At 48.0% G+C, this 22,821-nt stretch overlaps 2 protein-coding genes across 5 annotated transcripts in view; one reads left to right on the forward strand and one right to left on the reverse strand.

The window, feature by feature from the left end:
- The first annotated feature begins 7,197 nt into the window (after positions 1-7,197).
- SYCE1 (synaptonemal complex central element protein 1) lies at positions 7,198-16,179 on the forward strand. The gene is given in 14 exon segments (XM_082424274.1): positions 7,198-7,374; positions 10,808-10,870; positions 11,509-11,568; positions 11,909-11,983; positions 12,635-12,682; positions 12,932-12,986; positions 13,693-13,782; positions 14,031-14,094; positions 14,872-14,938; positions 15,015-15,138; positions 15,207-15,317; positions 15,474-15,561; positions 15,807-15,841; positions 15,843-16,179. Coding segments are annotated over 14 exon segments (990 nt in total). The 5' UTR covers positions 7,198-7,304; the 3' UTR covers positions 15,883-16,179.
- The window catches only part of LOC309642576 (zinc finger protein 717-like), a 39,399-nt gene continuing 24,857 nt past the window's right edge, over positions 8,280-22,821 (reverse strand). Inside the window, exons 6-9 of one of the 4 annotated variants that reach the window (XM_082424270.1) lie at positions 21,212-22,577; positions 20,097-20,282; positions 16,251-16,328; positions 8,280-9,390 (exon numbers count right to left, since the gene is read on the reverse strand). In XM_082424270.1, coding sequence (XP_082280396.1) covers positions 22,570-22,577 — 8 coding nt within the window. In that variant the 3' untranslated portion in view covers positions 8,280-9,390; positions 16,251-16,328; positions 20,097-20,282; positions 21,212-22,569. Of the gene's footprint in view, positions 9,391-16,250; positions 17,715-20,096; positions 20,283-21,211; positions 22,578-22,821 lie in introns of all 4 variants that reach the window. The other 3 variants (XM_082424268.1, XM_082424269.1, XM_082424267.1) reach the window with 3 other exon arrangements.

A 22,821-nucleotide genomic window follows, 5' to 3' on the forward strand; every position in this document is an offset into this window, starting at 1 on the left:
TGAATAGAGAATGCCCTTTCATGAAGGATGTTTACAATAGAGAAAACTCCATTTGTAAGGGTGTGTCCCTCTTTCCACCAGAAATAGAAGGATAATTAGATCTCAAGTAACTTTTATCAATGTAGAAGTCCTGACTTAAATCTGCAAACAATCACACCCTTGTTTACTGTGCTTTGCACGACAACCTGACATAAATGGCTTCCCCCTCCCCAACATCTTTCTTCTGTTTTTAGCTGAAGACGTTATTTAAGGTGATGGCTTTGGTCATTTCAGGGAGTGACTCAGTTTTCCTTGGTATCCCCGCTGTATACAGGAGGTATACACGCTATTAAACTTCTGTTTTTCTCCTGGTAATCTGTCTTTTATTACAGCGTCGGTGGGGGGGGGGGGTCTCAACCAAGAACCTAGAAGTGCAGAGTGAAAACTGTTTTTCCTTCCATACACATGCAATGGAATGCTACTCAGCAGTAGAAAGGAATGAACCATCAACCCATGGAAAGACATGGATAAATCTTCAGTATATATTCTTAAGTGAAAGAATCCAGTCTGAGGAGGCTGCACACAGTATGACCTCATTTATGACATTCTGTGAAAGACAAAACTTCATAAATGATAAGCAGATCATGGAGTGGGGGGTTTGAAGGGATATTTTTGGATGGATAACTCACTATGTGTTTGTCTACGACCATAGATATGTATAACCCAAGGGGTCAATCAAAATCTATTCAAATTTAGCTATTTAGGGTGTAGGAGTATTGCAGGATGGAATACTCAATGTGACAGAGTCTAACTGTATTAGAAATGCATGGAAAAAACTTACTAGAGGGGATGGGGTAAAAGGTGCTGTCCTAAGTTACCTTTGAAAATGAACAGAATCTGTAGACCACAGGCAAAATGGACCATACATAAACAGTGGGCTTTATTTTATAGAGTTCTTTCTAGGGCATTGCTAACAATTCTGAAACCTCTGCACGTGTAACCTGGAAAGGAGCAATGCATACGTAACTGGCAGATGGTGGGAGCCAGGCTCCTCATCGTGGGAGTGGAAGTTACAGATAAGCAAGGGGAGAGCCTCTGCCCTCATAATCCTGGATCTGAGCTTCCTGGGAGGATGGTGTGGGCAGTTGACTGGCCGGGGGAAACTCGCAGATCTTCAAGCTGGGAAGACCCTGCAGACATAGGATCCTCACGCCCCACCTTTTCACGCACACCTGCAGCACACACTCAGCCCTCCATAATCAGCCAGTTGCACCTTTTTAGACATTCTCACCCCCAGGCAGGTAAAGTAGCATGAGGGTCTTCAAATACCCCTAAGCTGTCCCAGAATCCAGGCCCTGGGCAGTGGAGCCAGGATGGGGGTGCCTGGGCCTCTGACCAGCAGGTGAGAGGAAGGAGGAAGACCACTCCTGAGGACAGAGGTTCCCTGAAGTCTGTGAGCCCAGGAGCCCCGATGGGATTCATTCCCAGTGGGGACATGGGCGGGGCCTGCAGTGCTCCTGTTTTCCACCTGGGCCCCTTTGATGAAGCCACAGCAACAATGGGCCCAGAAGTCTCCCAGAGGTGTTTCAAACTCTGACACAGCGGTTTTACAAAGGAACAAGAGAAAGGAGCTGAGCCCCTGACGGCCACTCCTTTCTGGCTCTGAGTTGCTTCCAACAGGAGCGCAGTCACCTGCACGTAGTCTGCTGTGACCTACCTGCCCCCACTGGCCTTTCCTCTCCCTCCCTGCGATGATTCCCGTGACATTTCCAGCCTGGACCCTTCTCCCAGGCCAGACGCCTCTGTCCAGTCACTGCACCCCCATCTCACCTTGGGGGTTAACAGGGCCCTCAGGGGACTGGGATCCTGCAGCTCCCCACACCCAGGAGCAGCCCCACCTTCCCAGGTTGCTGAGCCCAGACACCGGGTGTAACCGAGCAGGACGCTACGGGGCCTTCCCAGGACAGAGCCCTCCCCCTTATCCTCTGCTATAGCTCCTCTCTGAAGTACCTGGATGACAGTATCTGATGCACACTTCCGGAGTTACTTTACAGATGCTAAAACCACCACCAAATGGAAGACATTAATTACTTGATGATCGTGAGCCCCCAGACCTGCTGGCACCTAAGGACTGATATTGTTCACCACCCTGTTACCTCACCATCAACCCGTCAGAGAATTGTGCACCAGCTGATCGCATACCCTGAGACCCCCTCCTCCGTCACCAGCCCTTTACAATTGCTTTGCTGAAACCCTTCAGGGACTTTGGGGTTTTAGAGCACAGGCTACCTGTCCTCCTTGTATTGGTGCTTTTACAATTAATGCTGCACTTTCCTTCACCACGACCCGGGGTCAGTAGATTGGCTTTACTGCATTCGGGCACGCAGACCCAAGTTTGGTTCAATAATACTGGGGCCTCTGAGTCACCCACTTCCTTGTGCCCCAGTGACTGTCAGCTCCTCCTCCAGAGCCTATGGCCAGTCCCCACACTAATTCCCCTCTACACCCACAGCCCTGGCCCAAGCCCGATCTTGTGCTTCATTCCTCCATCAGCCCCTGACAAACCTCCCCACCCCCATGGTACATCTCACATCCCACCCCAATGTGGTCTTTCTGAAGCATAAATGAGACTGACTCTCTCCCACCTATAATCCCCAAATGTTTCCCCACTTTCTCTAGGGTACCTGCCGGGAGGGACATCTGCCAAGGCCCTGACAGTCCCCGGCATCCCCACTAGGCTGCTGGCTCCTGGGTTCCCTGACACTGAACACCTCAGCAGGCCAGGTGACACAACACAAAACCCCAAAACTGCTCACTTCAGGACGGGGCTGGCACTGCTGTTCCTTGATCAAAGAGAGCAGAGAAGGGGTCCCCAGCTGGGACACAAACTCTGCACCAGTGGCCTCTCCCTGGGCCATCACATCACCTCGTGTGACTTGAGGGAAGGAAGGACCGAGGCACATGTTAGTTCCTAAGCAGGATGGTGTCGGCTCAGTTGTGTCACCCAAAATTCACATGCTGAATCCCTAACCCCCAGGACCCCAGGATGTGGCTGTATTTGGAGATGGAGTTTTTAAAGAGGTGATCAAGGTAAAATGAGGTCACTAGGGTAGGTCTTAATCCAATAAGACTGATGTCCTACAAGAAGAGATTAAGACACAGAAGACCATGTGAGGACATGGGGAGAAGATAGCTGTCTACATGCCAAGGAGAGAAGCCTCAGGAGAAACGAGCCTGTAGACACCTTGATCTCAGACAGGATCCAGGACTGGGATATTGGTCTGTTGTTTAAGCTGCCCGGTCTGTGGTATTTGTTATGGCAGCCCCGAGCAGACTCACACACAGGGTAAATCAGATTTCAGACTGGACAGAGCCCACTCTCCATTTCCCTGTATGTGAGTTATAGGAGCCTCAGGAACTGAGCATGGGGTCCCTGAGGATAGGCACAAGATACAAGATTATACGCATAACATGACTGCATTCTTCTTTATTTTATTTTATTTTATTTATTTATTTTTGGCTGCACTGGGTTTTCGTTGCTGTGCACAGGCTTTCTCTAGTTGTGGTGAGCGGGGGCTACTCTTCGTTGCAGTGCATGGGCTTCTCACTGCAGTGGCTTCTCTTGTTGCAGAGCATGGGCTCTAGGCGCGCGGGGTTCAGTAATTGTGGCTCGTGGGCTCTAGAGTGCAGGCTCAGTAGTTGTGACGCATGGGCTTACTTGTTTCGCAGCATGTGGGATCTTCATGGACCAGGGCTCGAACCCGTGTCCCCTGCATTCGCAGGCGGATTCTTAACCACTGTGCCACCAGGGAAACCCGACTGCATTCTTCTTAAACAAGCCTGACCTACACTCACACGAGACGGTTTTCTCTTCTATGCACACTAACATAGGCACCTTCAGTCTGAACTGCAGACCTTTGGCTTCACCACCTCCACTGACAGCATTAGCTTCATCTGCTGTGAACCACCTCCTATACGATTTCCAGAACCAGAAAGCATCGAAGAGCTCATGCTCACGTGTAATCACGTTTCACAGGACCAGAGACTGTGCACTAGCGTCCGGGCAACTCTTGCTGTCCTCCCTTGATGGCAAGAAGCTCTTCCACTTACTAAAATAGCAACTGTGCTGTTGGTGGTAAACTCAAGGCTCTGGCTTTGGGCATGAGGTCCTCACATCAGAGACTGGCCCTGATTGCCCGTGTGCCTCAAAAGGCACACAGATTTCATTTGTGACCCTGGGAGGTGGGAGCCCTGGCCTCTGGCCACATTAATCACCCATCCTTGAAGAATAAAATTGCTCATTTTCCAGTCTTTTCTCTCTCCTTTACAAAGAGCAGAGACCGAACCCTGGGTGGTAAGGAAACTCTAGCTTAGTGAAGCAGTAGGAGCTTCAAGGGTTATTCCATGCCACACAATCCACAGCTGGCAAGCTTTCTGGAGGACACAGGGGTTGAGCCCTAAGCTCACATGGCTCACTGAGACCATGCGGCCCCAGTGAGAAACTGCCCGTTGGGAGACCCAGTGGCCCCCATATCCTTGAGTCTTAACGAGTATAAGTGTCAAAAGTTTATTACAACTGGAAGGCCAAAGAATTGCAGGGTAACAGTCTGCTGTTTGGATGTTGTGGCCAGAGCCACACTCAGTGTTTGGACGGTTATTACTTCTCTTGGAAGGCTACGAGGCTGTGAAGGAAGAGACACTTCTCTCAATCACATGGATGTACAGAATTGAACCACCCAGGGTGCTGTCTATGCTGCCCAGGTAGCTATTCAATTACACAGTCGCATGGTCAGCTCAGTGACTGGCAACAAGGGCTTGACAGGGCCCAGGCTGGCCTGAGCTAGAGGACTGCAAATGCCTGCCTGGATGGTTGAAGGGCAAGGGCTGTCCTGGCTAAGACCTAACTGTCTACTGCTGGCCACTTGAATGGGACAAAGGATCCATTCAGTCCCAGGAGGGCCCAACCAGCCTTCAAGTATGCAGCACGTGGGGGCTGGCAGGTCGCTACGCCCAGTCCTATATAAATCCACACACGTCTTCTGAGTGCTCTGTGTGTCAGGGCTGTGCTGCAACCTGGGGCTGCCCAGACAGAGTGGCCAGACAGAGGGTGGGAGGACAGAGGGACACCTTGTGGGACTTCTGGGGCCCTCCACAACACTTGACTGAGTAGAGTTAGATTTGAAACAATCAGTGATCGGAGTAGACATTTCATTCTTCTAACAGAGCCCAGTACTGGGGTACAGAAAATCAACGGTTCAGCTTAACTTCCTAACTCATGTGTGACCCTGGGCCACTCCTACTCTTCCTGGAGGCCTCACAGAGATGGAGAGTGAGGAGGGGGAAGAGGACCAGTTATGCTTAAACCTAACTCTAACCCTAATCCTCTGATTCTAACACCCTAACCTATAACCCTAATCCCCTGATATATAACCCTAAACTGTAACAACCTTAGCCCCAGACCCCTAGACTGTGGACCCTGACCCCCTAAGCTCTAAATCTTAACCCTCCAAACCTGACTCTCTAATCCTGACCCATAACTCTAAACTCTGACCCTGACCCCAGCCCTATACCCTAGCCCAACACTGACCCTGATCCCCAGCACTGACACTGACCCTGGATTTTGAGCCAGAGCCCAACCCTAACCCTAGGGGTTAGGGTCCTTAACCCTGACCCTAACCCCTAACCCCAGGCAGTCTGTACAAGACGGGTTCTGGCTTCAAGGGTCATTTGAACCTTTGGTCTGTCCATATCTTGCATATGTCAGCTCATTCCCAAAGAAGTAGCCCCAGTAGCAAGATCATGGTCCATTCTGCCATAGTTTGGGTCAGTAGTCCCTGACTTGAACCATGATCTTGGGCGGGAATGGCCATGGTCTCAACTCTCTAATTCCGATCCCTGTCCCTGACCTTGATGCTGATCCTAACAATGAACAGTGACTCTGAATCTGGCCTCTGACATTGACTCTTGACCCTTTCCCTGACCCTGGTCCCCAGTCAGACTCTTGCTTGGACCCTGAATCCTAATTCTTACTCTGTGACTTTTCATAACCTTATCCATATCATGAGAGCTATGGATTTTTAGACAGCACATTCACACTGATGTGACAGTTCAAGCTTTGAAAACTTCAGAAGGGTGCATGTGGTAGCGGTGACAGCCTTTGTAAAGGCTTAAGGTGGGTTTGAGCCTATTTATCTTGAGGAAGGAGGCTGGTGGCTTCAGCAGAGTGAGCGAGGGGGAGCCCAGCCAGGTTGTCCTTTGACAAGATTATATGAAATAATCTCCTACCATGACGAGAATAAGAACTGTTCCGGCACAGAAAGCCCTCCTTACATGTTAGTTCTTGTTTGCTATTACTATTCCCAGACTACAGATGAGGAAAACTGACGGCAGCTCTTAGAGCAAGGCTTTGCACAGATAGTGCTCAAAACTGCTCCTCACACTTCGTTGTTCCTGTCGTGATTGGATCCCGGTCAACAGGTGAGGAAGACGAGGGGTGGGATGTCTCGGAACAGGATTTGTGCACAGTGAACACTCAGATGCCCAGACTCAGGCTGGTAACTGTCACCTGCACCGCCTGCAACCAGGTCCACCGGCCTCCACCAAAACGTGAATTCTGCCCCATCCAGCGCCGGCAGGGAGCCTGGCTGAACCTCCCCTGCACATGCAGCCCTGAGGTCCACCACGGTCCTTCCAGACCCACAGAGGAACGCGGCAGTTCTGCACCCCCAGCCCGCCCTACAAACCCGACATTGTCCACCCTTCGGCCCCGCCTCCCTTGAGAATGTGTCACGCGAGGCAGGGCCAGCCTCGGGATCACGCTGGGAAGAATCAGGATCTCGCTGCACCCTTGCGCTCTCCTCCGCGTCCAGCCGAGAAGAGCGGCCAAGATGAGTCAGGTGGGGCCAACTCACGGCCTCGGTCCAGAACGCCCACGCGGAGGTTTCCGGTAAACCGGAAAGCTCGCCTAAGCGTGCAGAGACGGAAATCAAACTCGGCTCCCCACCGCCAGGCTCGGGCTCACTCGCCGCAACGTGGGTGACGTCACGTGGGGCGGGCTCTCGGGAGGCCTCAACACTCTCGCAGGTCACCGGCTCCTCAACCGGCCAATCACAAGCCTGGAAGACCAGGCGCGGCCCTCGCCTGCTCTGCGCTGAATCTGCGCCGAGAGGCCTCAAGCATGCGCACTGGCGCTTGCCCAACTGTCTACTCCGCGGCCCGCTCCCGAAGGGATGCGGCGCGGGGCGCACTGCGCAGGCGTGCTGAGGCCGCCCCGCCCCCGGCGCGGATTCCGTCCAATCCAAGCGGAGGCGCCAGACTGAGAGGAAATGGCGGGGCGCTCGGGGTCTTCGAACGCGGAGCAGGCGGGAGCCGTGGGCCGGACTGACGAGGCCGGAGGTAGAGCCGACCGCGGCGACGGCCTCTCACGAGGCCTACGGCGGGAGCCGGGCGGTAAACGGCTGGGCGGGCAGGGAGCGCACGCGGGCGCTGCTTCGAGTCAGGGCGGACGCGGGGAAAAACGACTTTCGTCCCTTGCGGAAGGGTCTCGGCGGCTCTGCCGGCAGCCGCAAGGACTCACCCACAGGCCCGCGTCCTACATTCACTCACCTCCCGCTGGCCTCGTTTGCCCCATCTGCTCCGCTTAAGTAGCTAAAAGTAGCCAGAGAACGTCCTTTCGACTTGATAGCACATTCAGATGATAGAAAGACTGATGGGTAAAGGCTTTGCAGTAGCCCATCTGACACAAACTTTAACATTTAAATTATTTTTGCCCCTTTTTGGTCACCTTCCTAGAGGATCACACAAAGCATATAGATGCATGGACTGGATAGTAGCCTAGATGGTGGTACGAAAACGTGAGGTGGGAACAGCTAAATCCCATGCACAATTCTTTACTGATGGGCGTTCACGTTTTGTTCCCACTTTTGACATAAATATTGCTTCAGTGTCATTTAACATACCTTTTGCATATTTAACCAAGCATATCTGATGGATAAATTCCTAGAAGTGGAATTTTGTCTTCAAAATGGTGATGTACCCAGACTGTCCTCCAAAAGGTTGCATCACTTTCCACAGTCTGTCAGTGTTAGTGCCTGTTTCCCTACATCATCACAAACACTGGGCCTTATCAGACTTACTAGTCTTTACCAACCTGCTAGATGCAACATGTTATTTTCATCTCTTTAATTATGACTGAAGTAGTACGTCTTTTCAAATATTATTAGCCATTTGTGTAGTTTTTGGTTAATTGTTCTCTCCATTTCTCCATTCTTACGTAGAAATGATTATTTACCTTCTCTATATTGTTTGGTTGGTTGCTTTATTTTTTTAAAACTTTTTATTATGGATAAATTTAAGCATATACAAAAAAATATACAAGCACATGAAAAGATACTCAAGATGGCTAATTATTAGAGAAGTGCAAATCAAAACTACAATGAGGCATCACCTCACACTGGTCAAAATGGCCACCATCAAAATGTCTACAAATAATAAATGCTGGAGAGGGTGAGGAGAAATGGGGACCCTCCTACACGGTTGGTGGGGATATAAACTGGTGCAGCCACTGTGGAGAACAGTATGGAGGTTCCTCAAAAAAAAAATTAAAAATAGAGTTACCATATTATCCAGCAGTCCCATTCCTGGGCATATATCTGGCAAAGATGAAAGCTCTAATTCAAAAAGATACGTGCACCCCAGTGTTATAGCAACACTGTTTACAGTAGCCAAGACGTGGAAGCAACTTAAATGTCTATTGACAGATGAATGGATAAAGAACATGTGGTACATATATACAAAGGATTATTACTACGACAAAAAGTAATGAAATAATGCCATTTGTAGCAACATGGATGGACCTAGAGATTATCATACTAAGTGAAGTAAATCAGAGAAATATATGATATCACTTATATGTGGAATCTAAAACTGGTACAAATGAACTTATTTACAAAACAGAAATAGACTCACAGACACAGAAAAGAAATTTATGGTTGCCAAAGGGGAAAGGGGTGGGGGAGAGATAAGTTAGGATTGGGATTAACAGATACACACTACTAAAGAGAAACAAGGACCTACTCTATAGCACAGGGAACTATATTCAATATCTTGTAATTGATAATGGAAAAGAATCTGAAAAGTATATATATAATATAACCAAATCACTTTGCTGTACACCTGAAACTAAAACACCATTGTAAATCAACTATACTTCAATTAAAAAACATTTTTTTAATATTTATTTATTTATTTATTTGGCTGTGCTGGGTCTTAGTTGCAGCACGCGGGATCTTCATTGCAGCATGTGGGATCTTTAGTTGTGGCATATGGGATCAAGTTCCCTGACCAGGGATCAAACCCGGGTTCCCTGCATTTGGACTGCAGAGTCTTAACCACTGGACCACCAAGGAAGTCCTAAAAAAGTTTTTTTAAGTCAAGAACAAAGTATAATTACCCCATGAACTCATCTTTCAGTTTTAACAGTTATCAGCTCTTGGCCAATCTTGTTTCCTCGTTATCCTCACCCACTCACTACCACCTACTCCACTGTTTCATTTCGAAGTATCCCAGGCATCATAACATATCCATAGATATTGTTTGGCCAAGAAGTTCGTTCGGGTTTTTCCATAAGATGGTATGGGAAAACCCAAACAAACTTTTTGGCCAGCCCAATATTTGCATATATCTCTCTAAAAAAATAAGCACTCTTTGCAGAAAAGTAACCACAATAGCATTGTCACATCTGAATAATGGCTAAAATAATGCCTTTGTTTCATCAACTATCTAGTCAGTTTTCAAATTTCCTTGATTGTGTCATCACTGTTTTAAAAAGTGCTTTCAATTGAATCGAAATCCAAATATGGTCCATTTATTGAGCTTGGTTGATATGTTTCTTTAATCTCTTTTTGTCTGTAAGGATCTTCCTTTCTCCCTTTTCCCCCAAAATGTATTTAAATTAAAGAAACTGGGTTGTTTTTCCTGTGACGTTTCCCAGTGTGGATGTTACTAATTGCATGCCCATGTGTCACTTAAAATGTTCCTCTCTCCCTGTATTTCCTCTGAATTGGTTATTTAGATTGAGAGGCTTAACAAGTATTAGTGTCATTTTTTTACAAGAACCCTACATTGAATTTTTACATCACATATCTCATAATGTCCAGTTATTTTTATTGTGATGTTAATGCCATTAATAATAATTGCCTAGATCTACTAATTCATCAAGGAGTTAAAAATAAGTGCCTATATTGATTATAAGCAAGTTAATATGAAATATTTTGCTTGGAGCCTGCAGAATAACAATTGTATATAGGAAACCTATTTATATTTATATATATTTAAATGAGACATCTTATTAGATTTTCTCACTATTCCTTGTAAGGTTTTTTGGGGTAATCTCTAGAAATTTCTAGTTCATTATGCCACCTACTAGTTACAGTGATTTCTGACTCCTTGTTTCCAGTTTTTAATACCACTTCTTTTTTTTTCTTTCATTATTACATCCTGAGCTTTGGCCAGGCCTTGAACAGTATCAGCAGTAAGAGTGTACCCCTTTCCTTGCCCTGAGTTTTATTAAGGGGAAATCTGTGGTGTCATTTCACCCTTTAGGAAAATCTGCCCACGAAGGGCCGGTTCATCCCTTGTACAGTGTCTCCCTCAGGGCAAGGAGCAGATGCACCACTCTGCCTGGAGACCTGCCCTCAGCGCACCTCAGTCCCAGCCCAGTGTTATCAGATCCTTCCTCAGGCTTCTTACTCCTACATAATTCTTTTTTTTTTTTTTAATCTTTATTGGATCCTACATAATTCTTAAATGTTTGGTTTTCTCTCCACAGGGCAGGCCAAGTCCTCACAGAAAATTGAAGACTTGATGGAAATGGTGAACAAGTTGCAGAAAGGTCACATGTCTCCTCTGTAACTGAGGCTCAGCCTGAGCTTTGGGGTCAGGCAGAAGTGGTATCAATTCCAAGGCCCAAAATTCACCACCTTGGAAAATTAACTCATTTGTTCTCTCTTACTTTTAAAACAATTTTTTTAAGTAAAAATATGAACCCATGATTTAGAATTCAAGTATAAGGAGATAAAGTACAAACGTTTTCCCAAAACTCAGCTGCAGTCCCCTTGCTGGCCGTCGCATTTGGTTCCCATGCACTCTGCTGGATCCAGGGTTTCACCTTCCCTCCGCCTCACCTCTGCTCCTCTCGCTTGCTCACCAGGCACCTTCCACCCATGTTTCCACCTTAGGGCAGGCCTTTGCACTGACTGTCTCCCACCCCCACCCAGGGAACAGCAAGGTCTGCCCCCCTCACTTCATTTGGGGCCCTCAAGGGGTCTTGCCATATCTGAAGAAGCACGTCCCACTCCACTTCTTAATCTATTGCCCCTCCTGTGTTTCTCTTGACTGCACTTAACCACAACCTGACTCAGGTTCTTTATCTGTTCCTGTCTCCCCTCCCTAGAATGTGAGCCCTTGGAGGGCATCCATCTCCCTTCACCTGCCCTGTCATCTTCACTCAACCTCCTTGTTTCCCTGCAGCCGGAAGCCTAGAGCCCAGGATTGACGTCCTGATTAACCGGATTAATGAGGTTCAGCAAGGTGAGCTCAGGACATTGGCTTGTCTGCCAGGTGCGGTTACATGATTTGCAGGGCTCAGTGCAAAATGAAAATGCAGGGCCCCTAGTTCAAAATTACTGTGTTTTGAACCAGCAGAGCATTAAACCTAGCATGGGTTGGTCGGGCCCATCTAAATTCAGGTGCTATACTCACATGTTTATTAACCTGTCCTGCTGTCAACTGAGCCCAACAAGAAGGGCTTGGGCTCTGGAAGCCTTGTTTCCTGCTCTGTAAAATCTGGGCCCCTCTACATTTGCTTAAAGACAAATGTGAAATGTTTGCAAGGACAGACACTTACACAATGTCCTGCGGTTTGGCACAGCAAAAAAGAAAGCCAGTGAGGAGCTAGGAGAGGCCCGGACTGTCTGGGAGACCCTGCAGAAGGAACTGGACTCATGTAAGCTTGTGGGGGATGACCCAGAGGTCCCCACAATGTCATGCATCCTTGAACCCAATATTCCAATCAGCATCCTTGCCGTGGCCAAGGGCTCCTGCCCCCTCTCCAACCTCAGGTCCTACCAATCTCCCCCCTCCAACTCTGGGTGGGAGTGTTCCTGAAACACCCTTCAAGCATACTCCTACCTTAGGGGCTTTGCTAGGAGGTTCCCCCAGATAATACAGGTTCCTATTGCCTCACGTCATCATTCAGTTCTCAGCTCAAATGTCCCCTTCTCAGAGAGGCCTTCCCCAGTTACCCCACCCAAAGACAGCACTCTGCCCACACCTAGTCACGTGCCCCTTACTGCTCGATGTGTTTCTTCACAGCCCTTACCCAACTTCATGCAATGTGTTTATTTTTCCTCTTCCCTCCACGTAAATGCCCTGCCATTCCACAGGGTCCTCACAGCCACCCTGTATCAACTTGAGGGCCCTTTGATGCTTACAGGGAGTATGGGCACAAGAGGGGAAGGGGCTCACCTCGAGGGGTCTACATTTGGGGTTGGGGGTAGGGCTGTACCAAACCACCCATGTGACCATGGGCAAGCCCAGTCCCTGAAGGTTCAGTGTTGTGGACTCTGATGCCTGAACATGTTACTGCTTTTTCCAGTGAGTGGAGAGAAAGTACGCCTGAAAGAGATCTTGAGCAAAAAGCAAGGTAATTGCAGCTACTCTATCTCCAGGTTTTTGCCTTTGCCACCCTGAAGAAGCCCACTGTCTCTGTAGCAGTAGAAGCCTTTTGAAACCTGAATCACGTTGCATCCCTCCTGTGGCTGCCACCAAACATGCAGTAAATGACAAAGTTCCATCAGCTCCAGGAGACCCCATATGATCTGGCACTTTTACCTCTGCCCAAACCTCATGCCTTGATGGGCTCTCACGGGGCCCTCACTTCCTCTCCCTGCAGAGACCCTGAGGATCCTCCGGCTCCACTGCCAGGAGAAGGAAAGTGAGACACAGAGGTAAGAGCTTCCACCTGGCCCCTGCTCAGTGCTGTCCCTTCATTCTGGTAGAGAGAGAAATCAGAGGAAATCGGTCGTAAACCCACAGCTCTCATCTCCCTAAAACGGGGAGGCCAAATGACTGTCTTCCCACCTTGACTCCAACAGTAGGCAGTAGTGTTAGGAGTACTCATTCACTGGGATAAGCATTCATTTGCTAGAATGTCAATTAAATTCCTTTGGCTGGTGTTTATTCTATACCTTCATACTTTCTGCAGGCTGTCTTGGCTGTCTACTCATCTGTCCCTTCATTTAGGCGTCAAGCCAACCATCTGTGCACCAGTCTCTCTCCATTCATCCATTATCCTTCCATCCACCCAACCACTTGTGCATCCATCTCTCTACCTCCTGAATCCTTATTTTGCTCATTTTGTGACCAGAGGCCCCAAGCCCCTAGCATACCAACTTTGAAACTGTTTGAGAAATTCACATGAGACTAATATGTGTGTGTGCCTGTACTTGTGACCATGCCCACATTGATCTCCCCAGTCTTCACAATGACATTTCCAGAGGGCATGAGCTCATGACCCCCTCCCACAAAGTTACAGAGAAGGACCTCAATCTAGAAGGTTAGAACAGACCTCAAGAGAAGGACGCAGAAGCCCCACCCCAGGCTCCTCCTAGGGAGACATTCAGAAAACATGACGGCTGCCTTGCCTCTTGCCAGGAAGCATACCATGCTGCAGGAGTGCAAGGAGAGAATTTCTGCCCTGAACTCCCAGATTGAGCAGGAAAAGAACAAACAGAGGCAGTTGAGGTAAAGCCCATTGCCCAAGGCCTGGGGGGCTGGATGCATTGTAAGTGGGGGGAATACTAAGAATGGGGGTTAGAAGAGGAGCTGGCTGAGCTGAAGCTTGGAGGGTCAAGGAGGCAGAGGTGCTCCCAGCAGAGTGAAGAGCACGGGCGAGCTCCCCCATGTCTCTGCATGAAGACCCCAGCCTGAGCCAGGTTGAGGAGGGGTGTCTCTCAGCCCACGGCCCCTCATCCTGTGTGCTTGGTCCCCAGGTTGGATTTTGAGGAGCAACTGGAGGATCTGATGGGCCAGCATAAGGACCTGTGGGAATTCCACGTGAGTCACTCAGAGCCACTCCTTCCATCTTCCACATCTTCTCTGGCAGCACCAGCCCAAAACTCAGGGTCATCCTCCAGGCCTCCTTCCTCTCAATTGCCGCACCCAGTTCCTGAGCAAGCCCTGGCAGCCGTATGTTAGAATCATGCTCAGTCCAGTTCCTCATCACCCTCACTGCCACCCGGTATTGTCCTCTTCACTGGCCCTGCCAGGGGCCTTAAGTGGTCAGGAGGAACCCTGATGAACCAAGGAGGGGTTATCCATCAAGGAGGTTCATGGGTGTGTTTGGGGCCATCACAGACACAGGGCAGATAGTGGGGAACCAAGCAGGCCAGTGTTTGCCACCTGGGGATCCCAAACAAGAAAACAGAATGAATGTCAGGACAGAAGGGCTCAGTGCGGTCACAGAGCGGGAAGAGGAGGAGCTGCAGTGCTGGGCTGGTAACTGACTCTCCAAAGAACAGCCTTGATTGGTGGTGTTTGCAGGATGCCCTGTAGCGAATACCCCAGGGCTGATTTCAAACCTTGCAGAATTCCTGAACACTAACCCTCATGAGCCTCTCCAGCGTAGCACCACAGGTATCTAGGGTGAAACAGCTCCAGGTGGACAGAATGGCCAGTGGAAAGGCCCTGAGGCTGGACCATGCCTGGCAGGCATGGAGGGCCAGAGTAGCAGGAAGTAAGGCATGCAGAGTAAAGACCAGATCCAGATCGGCTTCTCTGAGGCACATGGGAGGAAGCCAGGAGATGTGGACAGGCCACCTTTCTACCCCTCAGAAGCCAGAGCAGCTGGCCCTGGAGATTGGCGCCCTGGACAGCAGCAAGGAGCAGCTGCTCAAGGAAGGTGAGGCCTGGAGAATGGGGATGCCCTGCCCTGCCCTGCCCTGCCCTGCCCTGCCATCTGTCCCTTCCTGCTGCAGAAAAGCTGGTGGAGGCAAAGCTGGAGGATGTGAAGCATCGTCTGTGCTCCCAGTTTGGAGCCAAGGGCTGCTCGGCAATCACTGAGGGGCTCTTCCTGCGCAGCGAGGAAGCAGCAGCTGTGGTGTAAGAGAGGGATGGGGAGGGGGCGACGGGGAGGGGGAAGAGCTGCCAGCACTGATGCCCACCCTCAGGCATCTGTTTGAGGAGGAGAACGAGAAGGCCCAGGAGTTCCTGGAGGCTGCTGCCCAGCGCCAGGAGCAGCTGCAGCAGAAGTGCCAGCAGCTGCAGCAGAAGAGGCAGAGGTGGGCACGGAGCCCTTCCCTTTCCCCCGGTCCCCAAGGGGAAGGTGGCTAAGGGAGTCTCTGCTCCCTCCTAGACTCTGTCACTTGGTCTCTTTACAATCCTACCCGTCTCCCTCCCCACACTCCTACCCTACCCCCCTACCCCTTTTTGTCTAGGCTGAAGGAGGAGCTGGAAAAGCTTGGAGTGCAGGTCCCTGCTCAAGGCCAGAGCAAGCAAGAGGAAGGGGCTGGCCCAGGAGAAGCTGTGAGTCCTGGAATCCGCTTCAGGGAGCAGAGACAGCTTATGAAAGGAGCTCTGGGTGGGAAGGCAAGGAGGGGGTCCGCAGAGTGCTCAGAAGATGGTCTTCAGGGAAGGGCATTCCCAAAGGGACACAGCCAAGGCGAAGGTGCAGAAGCTGGCAGCGGTGGGGTGAGGAAGGGCAGGACCCAGGGAGGGTGTGGGCATGGGGATGTGAGGAGACTCCCACGTCACACTCTGACCTCCCACAGGCCAATCCCAAGCCCCTTGGAGTCAGTGAGGAGAAACCCAGAGCCGCCCACTAAGCAGAGCCTGATGCCCTCCTAGGCAAGGAGGACCCACCCTGCACTAGAGCTTATGCCCTGCACTGGAGCTTATGGGCTTTAGGAAATAAAGGCACTATATCAACATAACTGCCTCAGCTGAGTCTGTGCTAGGTGGGGGGTTGTCCATCCCAAGACCCCTGGCACCTGAGACTGAGTGAAGCCTTGGCCACACTCTGCCTCTTGGCTTCAGCCAGAGTCCCACAGCAGGCACTCAATAAATGCATCCCTAACCTCACAGTCTCTGGTCTGCTCATCTTTAGGACTTGACATGTTCTGGGTCCCCAGGCAGAGGGATGCAAGACTGCAGGGCATGGTAATACTAAAAGAAGCCCTAAGGTATCTCCTGTATCACAGACATGGTTTCCTTACCTCCACTGTGGAGAAGTAGTCCAGTTTCCCCATGGTAGTCAGGATCAGTCACACCAGCCAGCACAGTAACTTCTTTGCCTGTTGATTCACAGGCATGAGAAGCCCAAAGTGGCTGAGCAGCAGTCTTAACTTCCAGTTCAGTGGAATCATTATTGTATCTCCTAGTGGAAGCATTCCTCCCTCTGGGACTAAGACCTCTAGGCCAGTGGAATATACAGTTGTGGGAACAGGAAGCAAAAATTTTCCAGCTGATCACTAGGGACAACAGTGAGTGTTACCACTCCCATTTCCACCCCATGATTTTTGGACCTTAGAGTGCTGGCCATCGGAGACAGCACCATATATTAGACACTGATTCAGAACATATACAACCTTCTGGAGAACCCTGTCCCAGCCCTGCAAGGTATTGCCACCTAGCTGGCATTGTAACTGAGTCTTCAAAACACCATTCCACCGTTCTATCAAGCCAGCTGCTTCAGGATGGGGGGAGCATGGTAAGACCAGTGAATTCCATCACAACTTGGGCCCACTGCATAACTTTTTTTTGTTGTTAAGGGAACTCTTCAATCAGAAGTAATGCTGTGTATGAGACCATGATAGTGAATAGGAATTCTTAACCCTGCAGATGGCAGTTTTGGCCGAAGCATTGTATACAGGGAAGGCAAATCCACATCCAGATTTATCACTACCCTCATCCCTTCTGGGGTTGCAGGCATTACTGATATTAACCAAGGCACATAGTTCACTTCTCAGAATACACAATGTTAGACTCTTTAAAAAGGCCTTCAATAGCACTTTTATCTTCCTGATAGGTTCTTGATAGCCGATTCAACTGAGAGACATAATGGTCTCCTCAGACAATTTTTCAAATTCCACTCCAGCAAGTGGACACCTTATATGGGTCTCTGTCTTGTCCCAGGCCTTAATCTCGTAATTCAAGGCCCCTTGTGAAACCATACCCTATAATTTACAAGGTCATTGTAGTAGAAACAAAATGATAATCCAAGAACACCAGGGAAACCACAGATACGGTAACAACTTGCTGATGCACACGCACATTGAGGGACTAGGGTGACTGATAGTGAACGTTAGATGTCACAGGCCAAAAATCCAACCCCTGTTACACACCAAACACCCTGAATTTGCACATATGACACATGAAGAGCAGAGCAGTAGTGCCTGGGCAGAGAACTCAATACTTCCATTGAACCTTACACTTACTTTCCACCAATCATTTCTGAACTCCCTGCCCCTCTTTCTCCCTCTTTCCAAGATAAATACACCACTTTGCCTCCTGTCTCCTTGCTTGGCCACCCTGCAATAAAGCCTTTTTTTTTTTCTGCAAAAGACTTGTCTCAATAGTTGGTCTTTTCTATTGTGTAGCAGGAAACGAGACCACACGCTTGGTTACAGATTTGCTGACATCTCCATGTACTCCAGGACCGTTCTCACAGGCAGTGGGGACTACAGAAAAGATAAATAGAAAACTCCACTTAGTAAATGAAATTCACATTTGGAGATAATAATAAAATCAAAACCATATCCCATAAGGATAAAACCAGAAAACCTCTACCTGTTACTGATACATGCTGGAGGAAAATCAACATGAAATGACAAAAGCCAGTCAAGTGAGCTGTACACCACTCTGTTGAATGTTGGTCTCCTTACTGTTAGTCTGGGTGTTTTCATTGGTTTGCAAACCAGAGTCCCAAACCTTCCAAGGAAGCCATGGTTTAAACCAACATGGTGAATGCAGGCCCACATGCCATCACTTTTGACTAATACAAGTTTTACAACCCAAAGACTCTGCAGGCTTGCCTGTCACCATCCAAACCAACAGCTGAGGTAAGGGACCTAGTAATTGGCCAGATTAGAGGGCCTGTCTAGAGGGTAATGCCAAAGCTCCACAGCCACAGATATTTTAATTGTCAAACAACCAGACACCCTGTTAACAACATACATCCAAATCAGGCCATATAATTTAAACCTATTTGCAACAGAACCCAACTCATAACCCATCTGGGAAAAACCTTGGAGAGTTAAAAACTCAGATTTGGCCATCTTTAATGGAGCCTTTAACTGTGCCAGTTGAGTGCTGGCACTTTGGTTCATGATGACAGTATCACAGGTGCCAACATCACCTTGGCTAGCTGTGCACCCACAGCCTCCTAACTTAAAAGATATTTGCAAGTCAAGCTCCCAGGCCCAACGTTGCCTTCAAATTAGACAAGTTGTTCAGCATCTTTATAATGCCAAAGAGTCAGAAAAATAAGACTCATACCACTCCAAGTGGGTGTCCACTTGAAAAGGATACCCCAGTCTCACATTCTAGATAATATTGCTCTATCCACGAGCTCAATGTTGGAGATAACATCGCCCCCTGAGGTGGAGACAACTCTGTCCTGGACACTAAAACCTCTGCTCCAGGGATGCCCAAGACTTGCCCCACCCAAGGTGCTGGCAAACTAGGTCCAGGACATTCATTGCTTTTCTTCCTTTGACATTAGGGATTCTATTGTGTTTCTTGAGCTCCCTGTCTGCTTATCCCATGATCCAAGTATACTCTTGCTCTCTGCAAAAACATACATCCCTACACTTCTATGCCTAAAGGGAAATCTGGTAGAGATTACTACTGTCTGTACCGTTCTACAGATTAATGGAGACTGTTGCCTTACCCAGGAGACAACTGCCACATATCAGTCAATTCCTCAACCTGCTGGGGAAAGGACACACACACTCCCCAGTGCCTCTCCTACTCCCTGCCCCAGCTTTCCACCACGAATTCCCACCTGGAGTCTCCCACCATGAGCACCACGACCACCGCTTTCTACTAGTTAACACACAAATACAACGAATCTTTACACTGACTTCACTAACAATCCATACTCTCCAACAACATAGTGGCCAGACTTGCCACACTGACCCGAGAAATTGACCCTATGCTGTTTAGGGCAATGTATGTCCTACACTCTAGAAGTCTCCTCATTTATTCAGGCCGCTCAAATACCCCAAATAATTGAGCTCAGTATTGACTCAATTTTGTGGCCCTAGCTAGATGAGTTTACCCTCTTAAACAGCCAATTAAGTCCACACTCCCAAGCACCTGCTGAGTTGTACCCTCACACTCTGCACTACTGTACACACCTGCCCAAATTGCCCTAGGGCCAGGTAGCAGAACAGTCAGGGACAGCCTCAATGCCCCAAAGTCCACTGAAAATATTCACATTAGCCAATCCTAAGCCTGCTTGCAATGCCTATCCCCTTCCTTCTTGCTGAATCCACACTACAGGCACTGGATCCACAGTTCCCCCTCTCCTCTGTCTACCTCTGAGTGGCCCTGCACGGTGTGCCATTTCTTCCCAGGAAATTGTAACTAAACTGTAAAACTCTTTCTGGATTCTCTCTCTTGTTCTGCAACCTCATGCAAGACAATAGGATTAAAACAGGGCCAGAGTGATAACGGCCAATTGTTAAGCCACACACACACACACACACACACACAAAGTGTCAGCTTCCCATGCCTAGTGGGTCAGTTGAGATGTACATGACCCAGCTCCTTACGGAGTACCCAACACGATGGATGTCAGCTTGTTCACAGTGGTCACCAGCTCAGTAGCATACACCTTATTGGCTTTTCCTCCTCTCCTCTGTCATTTCTCCCACTACCTCATTCCTGCTTTTTGCAATCACTTCCCAAATAAACTGCTTACACAAGCTCATGTCTCACCTGTGTTTTGGAGTACAAAACGAAGACAACAGGAAAACCAAGTAAAGCAACCCAGCCCCTACTCTGATCAAGTCAAAGACAAATATAGGGACTCCATCCAAAAATAAATTGATACCCACCTTAACACTCCCACCAAGAATTAAGGAGTGGACAGGTCCCCAAGCTAGCAATCCCAACACAATCACCCAGCAGAATCAATTATCACCATCAGGAGAGTCAGTAGTACTTCTGTTGTGTTCTTCAGAACATCTGATTTGTCCATTGACAGCTACCACTTAATGCTGGGAACATCTGCTTGATGGAACCTGAGTCAGATACAGGATTTTAGCTGCAAGGGATTCTGGTTTCCATTGCTGTGTAAGAAATTACTGCAAACATAATAGTTTAATTAAAAGAAATGCACTCCCTCACATCTGGAAAACAAAAGTTCAAGATCAGTGTCACAGGGCTGAAACCAAAGTGTCAGCAGGGCCAATCTCCAGAGATTCTAGGGGATAATCTATTCCTTCCAGCCTCTGCTGGCTGCTGGCATTCTTGTGGCCACATCACTCTATAATCTATCCCTTGGTGGTTTCAGGAATTTCTTCTCTAAGTGTCAAATCTTCTCTCATTTATAAGAACACTTGTGATTGCATTTAGAGTGCACCTGGACAATCCAAGATAATCTCATCAAAAAATCTTTAATCTGTACAACGCTTTCCATATAAGGTAACATACACAGATACCAGAGATTGAGATCTGATATCCCTGGGGGCCATTATGCAGCCTTCCATATCTGGGAAAGAGCTTTTACCTTTCAAGCTTATTTAATGAGCAAAGGCCTGCTGCCACAGTGTTGGACTGGTTGCATGTTAAGTGAGCCATTATACATTATCTACTATACTCCCCCAACAGCAAAATTAGGCATCTGAGAAACCTCATCCACAGACCCAGAAGAAAAAAAAAGGTATGGCAAGCCAGGAACGGGCTCAGCCCTGACTTGGAAGAAACAAGAAGTTTAGCAACTCTTGGGACAAACACAAGGTAAGCTGAGAAGGAGGCTAAAACTGAGGGAAAGGAGGTGAAAGGTGGTGGGGGGAGAAGATATCAGAGAAATAAAAGAAGGAAAATAGGAGGAAGAAGATTCCAAAGTTTTCCAATGTGACAAGAGCTCCTGGGAAACCAAGGGCTGAGTGTTTGGGAGAAGTGGTTGAGGTGGAGGCAAGGGATCAGGACTGGGAAGAGAGATAGCTACCTGTAAGATGTGAGCATCTGCTTCAGTTCAAGGTGGAGGAAGGAAATGTGTTCCAGAGGAAATGTGGGTGTGGCTTTCATCTAATGGAATGGATCACAATTTGACATATCGTGAATCCCAAAACTTTTTTTTTAAAGATTTCAATCAATTTGCAATAAAAGGTTTAAAAACAGTTCAAATGAAAAGAGCCCTCTGGGAATTCCCTGGCTGTCCAGTAGTTAGAACTTGGCACTGTAACTGCCAGGGGCCGGGGTTCGATCCCTGGTCGGGGAACTAAGATCCCACAAGCTGTGCGGCATGGCCAAAAAAAAAAAGGAAAAAAAAATTTTTTTAATTAAAAAAATATATTTTTCTAAAAAGAGGAAAAAACAAAGAAAAGAGCCCTCTGGGCAGGAAGTAGGACTGAACCAACTAGTTACAAAATCAGGCTTTGTCTCATGGAAAAGGGAAGACGACTTCACTCAGCACAGAGCCTTGGAAATCACCCCCTGAAACACTGTACCCTAATCAAGGAACTGATGGTGTGTCCTGCTGGACTTAGCCAGTGATGGCTAAGTGCCTCCCCATCCCACTGCCCCTTGAGTGGACTTGCTGTTGGTATCCCATCTCTGTGTTACCATTGCCTGTTCAGTGTTTGCAGGGCAGGTGACTGGTGACTTCATGTCACACATCTTCAGATTAACCATGAACATGGAACTGTGCCCAAAGAGCCTATGTGTACCTAGACCTGACACAGATGACAAGATCCTAGATTTTTGAGCCAACGGCTTTATAAAATGAGATTTGGGGGAGACTTAGTAGAGTATGAGTATTTTTTGTATGTGGAAGCTATGTGAACTCTGTGGCCATACAGTGGACAGTGTCATACTATATTTTCCAAAGATGGTCGCATTAACATGTCCCATCCTGCACACTCTTCTGCAATGTGCCCTTGCAACATTTCCATCAAAGACGGAGAGTCTATTTCTCCACTCCTCAGAACTTTCATGGGCCTTGCAACTTCTCTGAATATGAAAAGGCAGAAGTGGCACTGTGCTGGTACCAGGAGTAGCACTGCCAAATGTCCCTTTGGAGGCAAAATCACCCCCATTAGAGGACGACTGGTCTACAGTCTTAAAATTTTTTTTCAATACATTATTTAATATTTCTATCTGAAAAATTTCATTCACATTACCTAAGCTGATAGTTTTCATTAGAAATTCTCTGATGTACATAAAGTTGTTTTATTGAAAACTCTGATACATTAAAAATATTTATAAGGCTTTACTTTCTCAGTGTTCAATGAGCTGTCTCTGCCTGATAAAGGCATTCCTACACTTCTTGCATTCTTTGTCTCTTCATATGACTTGATTTTTCCATCAATAGACTGGGGATGAAAGATGACACCACAAGGAATTGTGTTGAATTTTCTACACAATTTGTGTGAATTTTTTACACAAGGACTGGTAACTTCTCACAGAAGTCTGTCTCAAATTCATAAAATGAACTGGCCACAATGGACTGGTAGTGTTGTAAATGGATTACACATGGGAGGGCCCAACAGTGAATATTTATTTCTCACTCAGGTAAAGCACAAATGGAAATTTTTTTTTTGGTAGAGTTGGGAAAAT

This window comes from Balaenoptera physalus, assembly GCF_965194825.1.
Source record: "Balaenoptera physalus genome assembly, chromosome: 14".
In the NCBI taxonomy this organism is placed as follows: domain Eukaryota; kingdom Metazoa; phylum Chordata; class Mammalia; order Artiodactyla; family Balaenopteridae; genus Balaenoptera; species Balaenoptera physalus.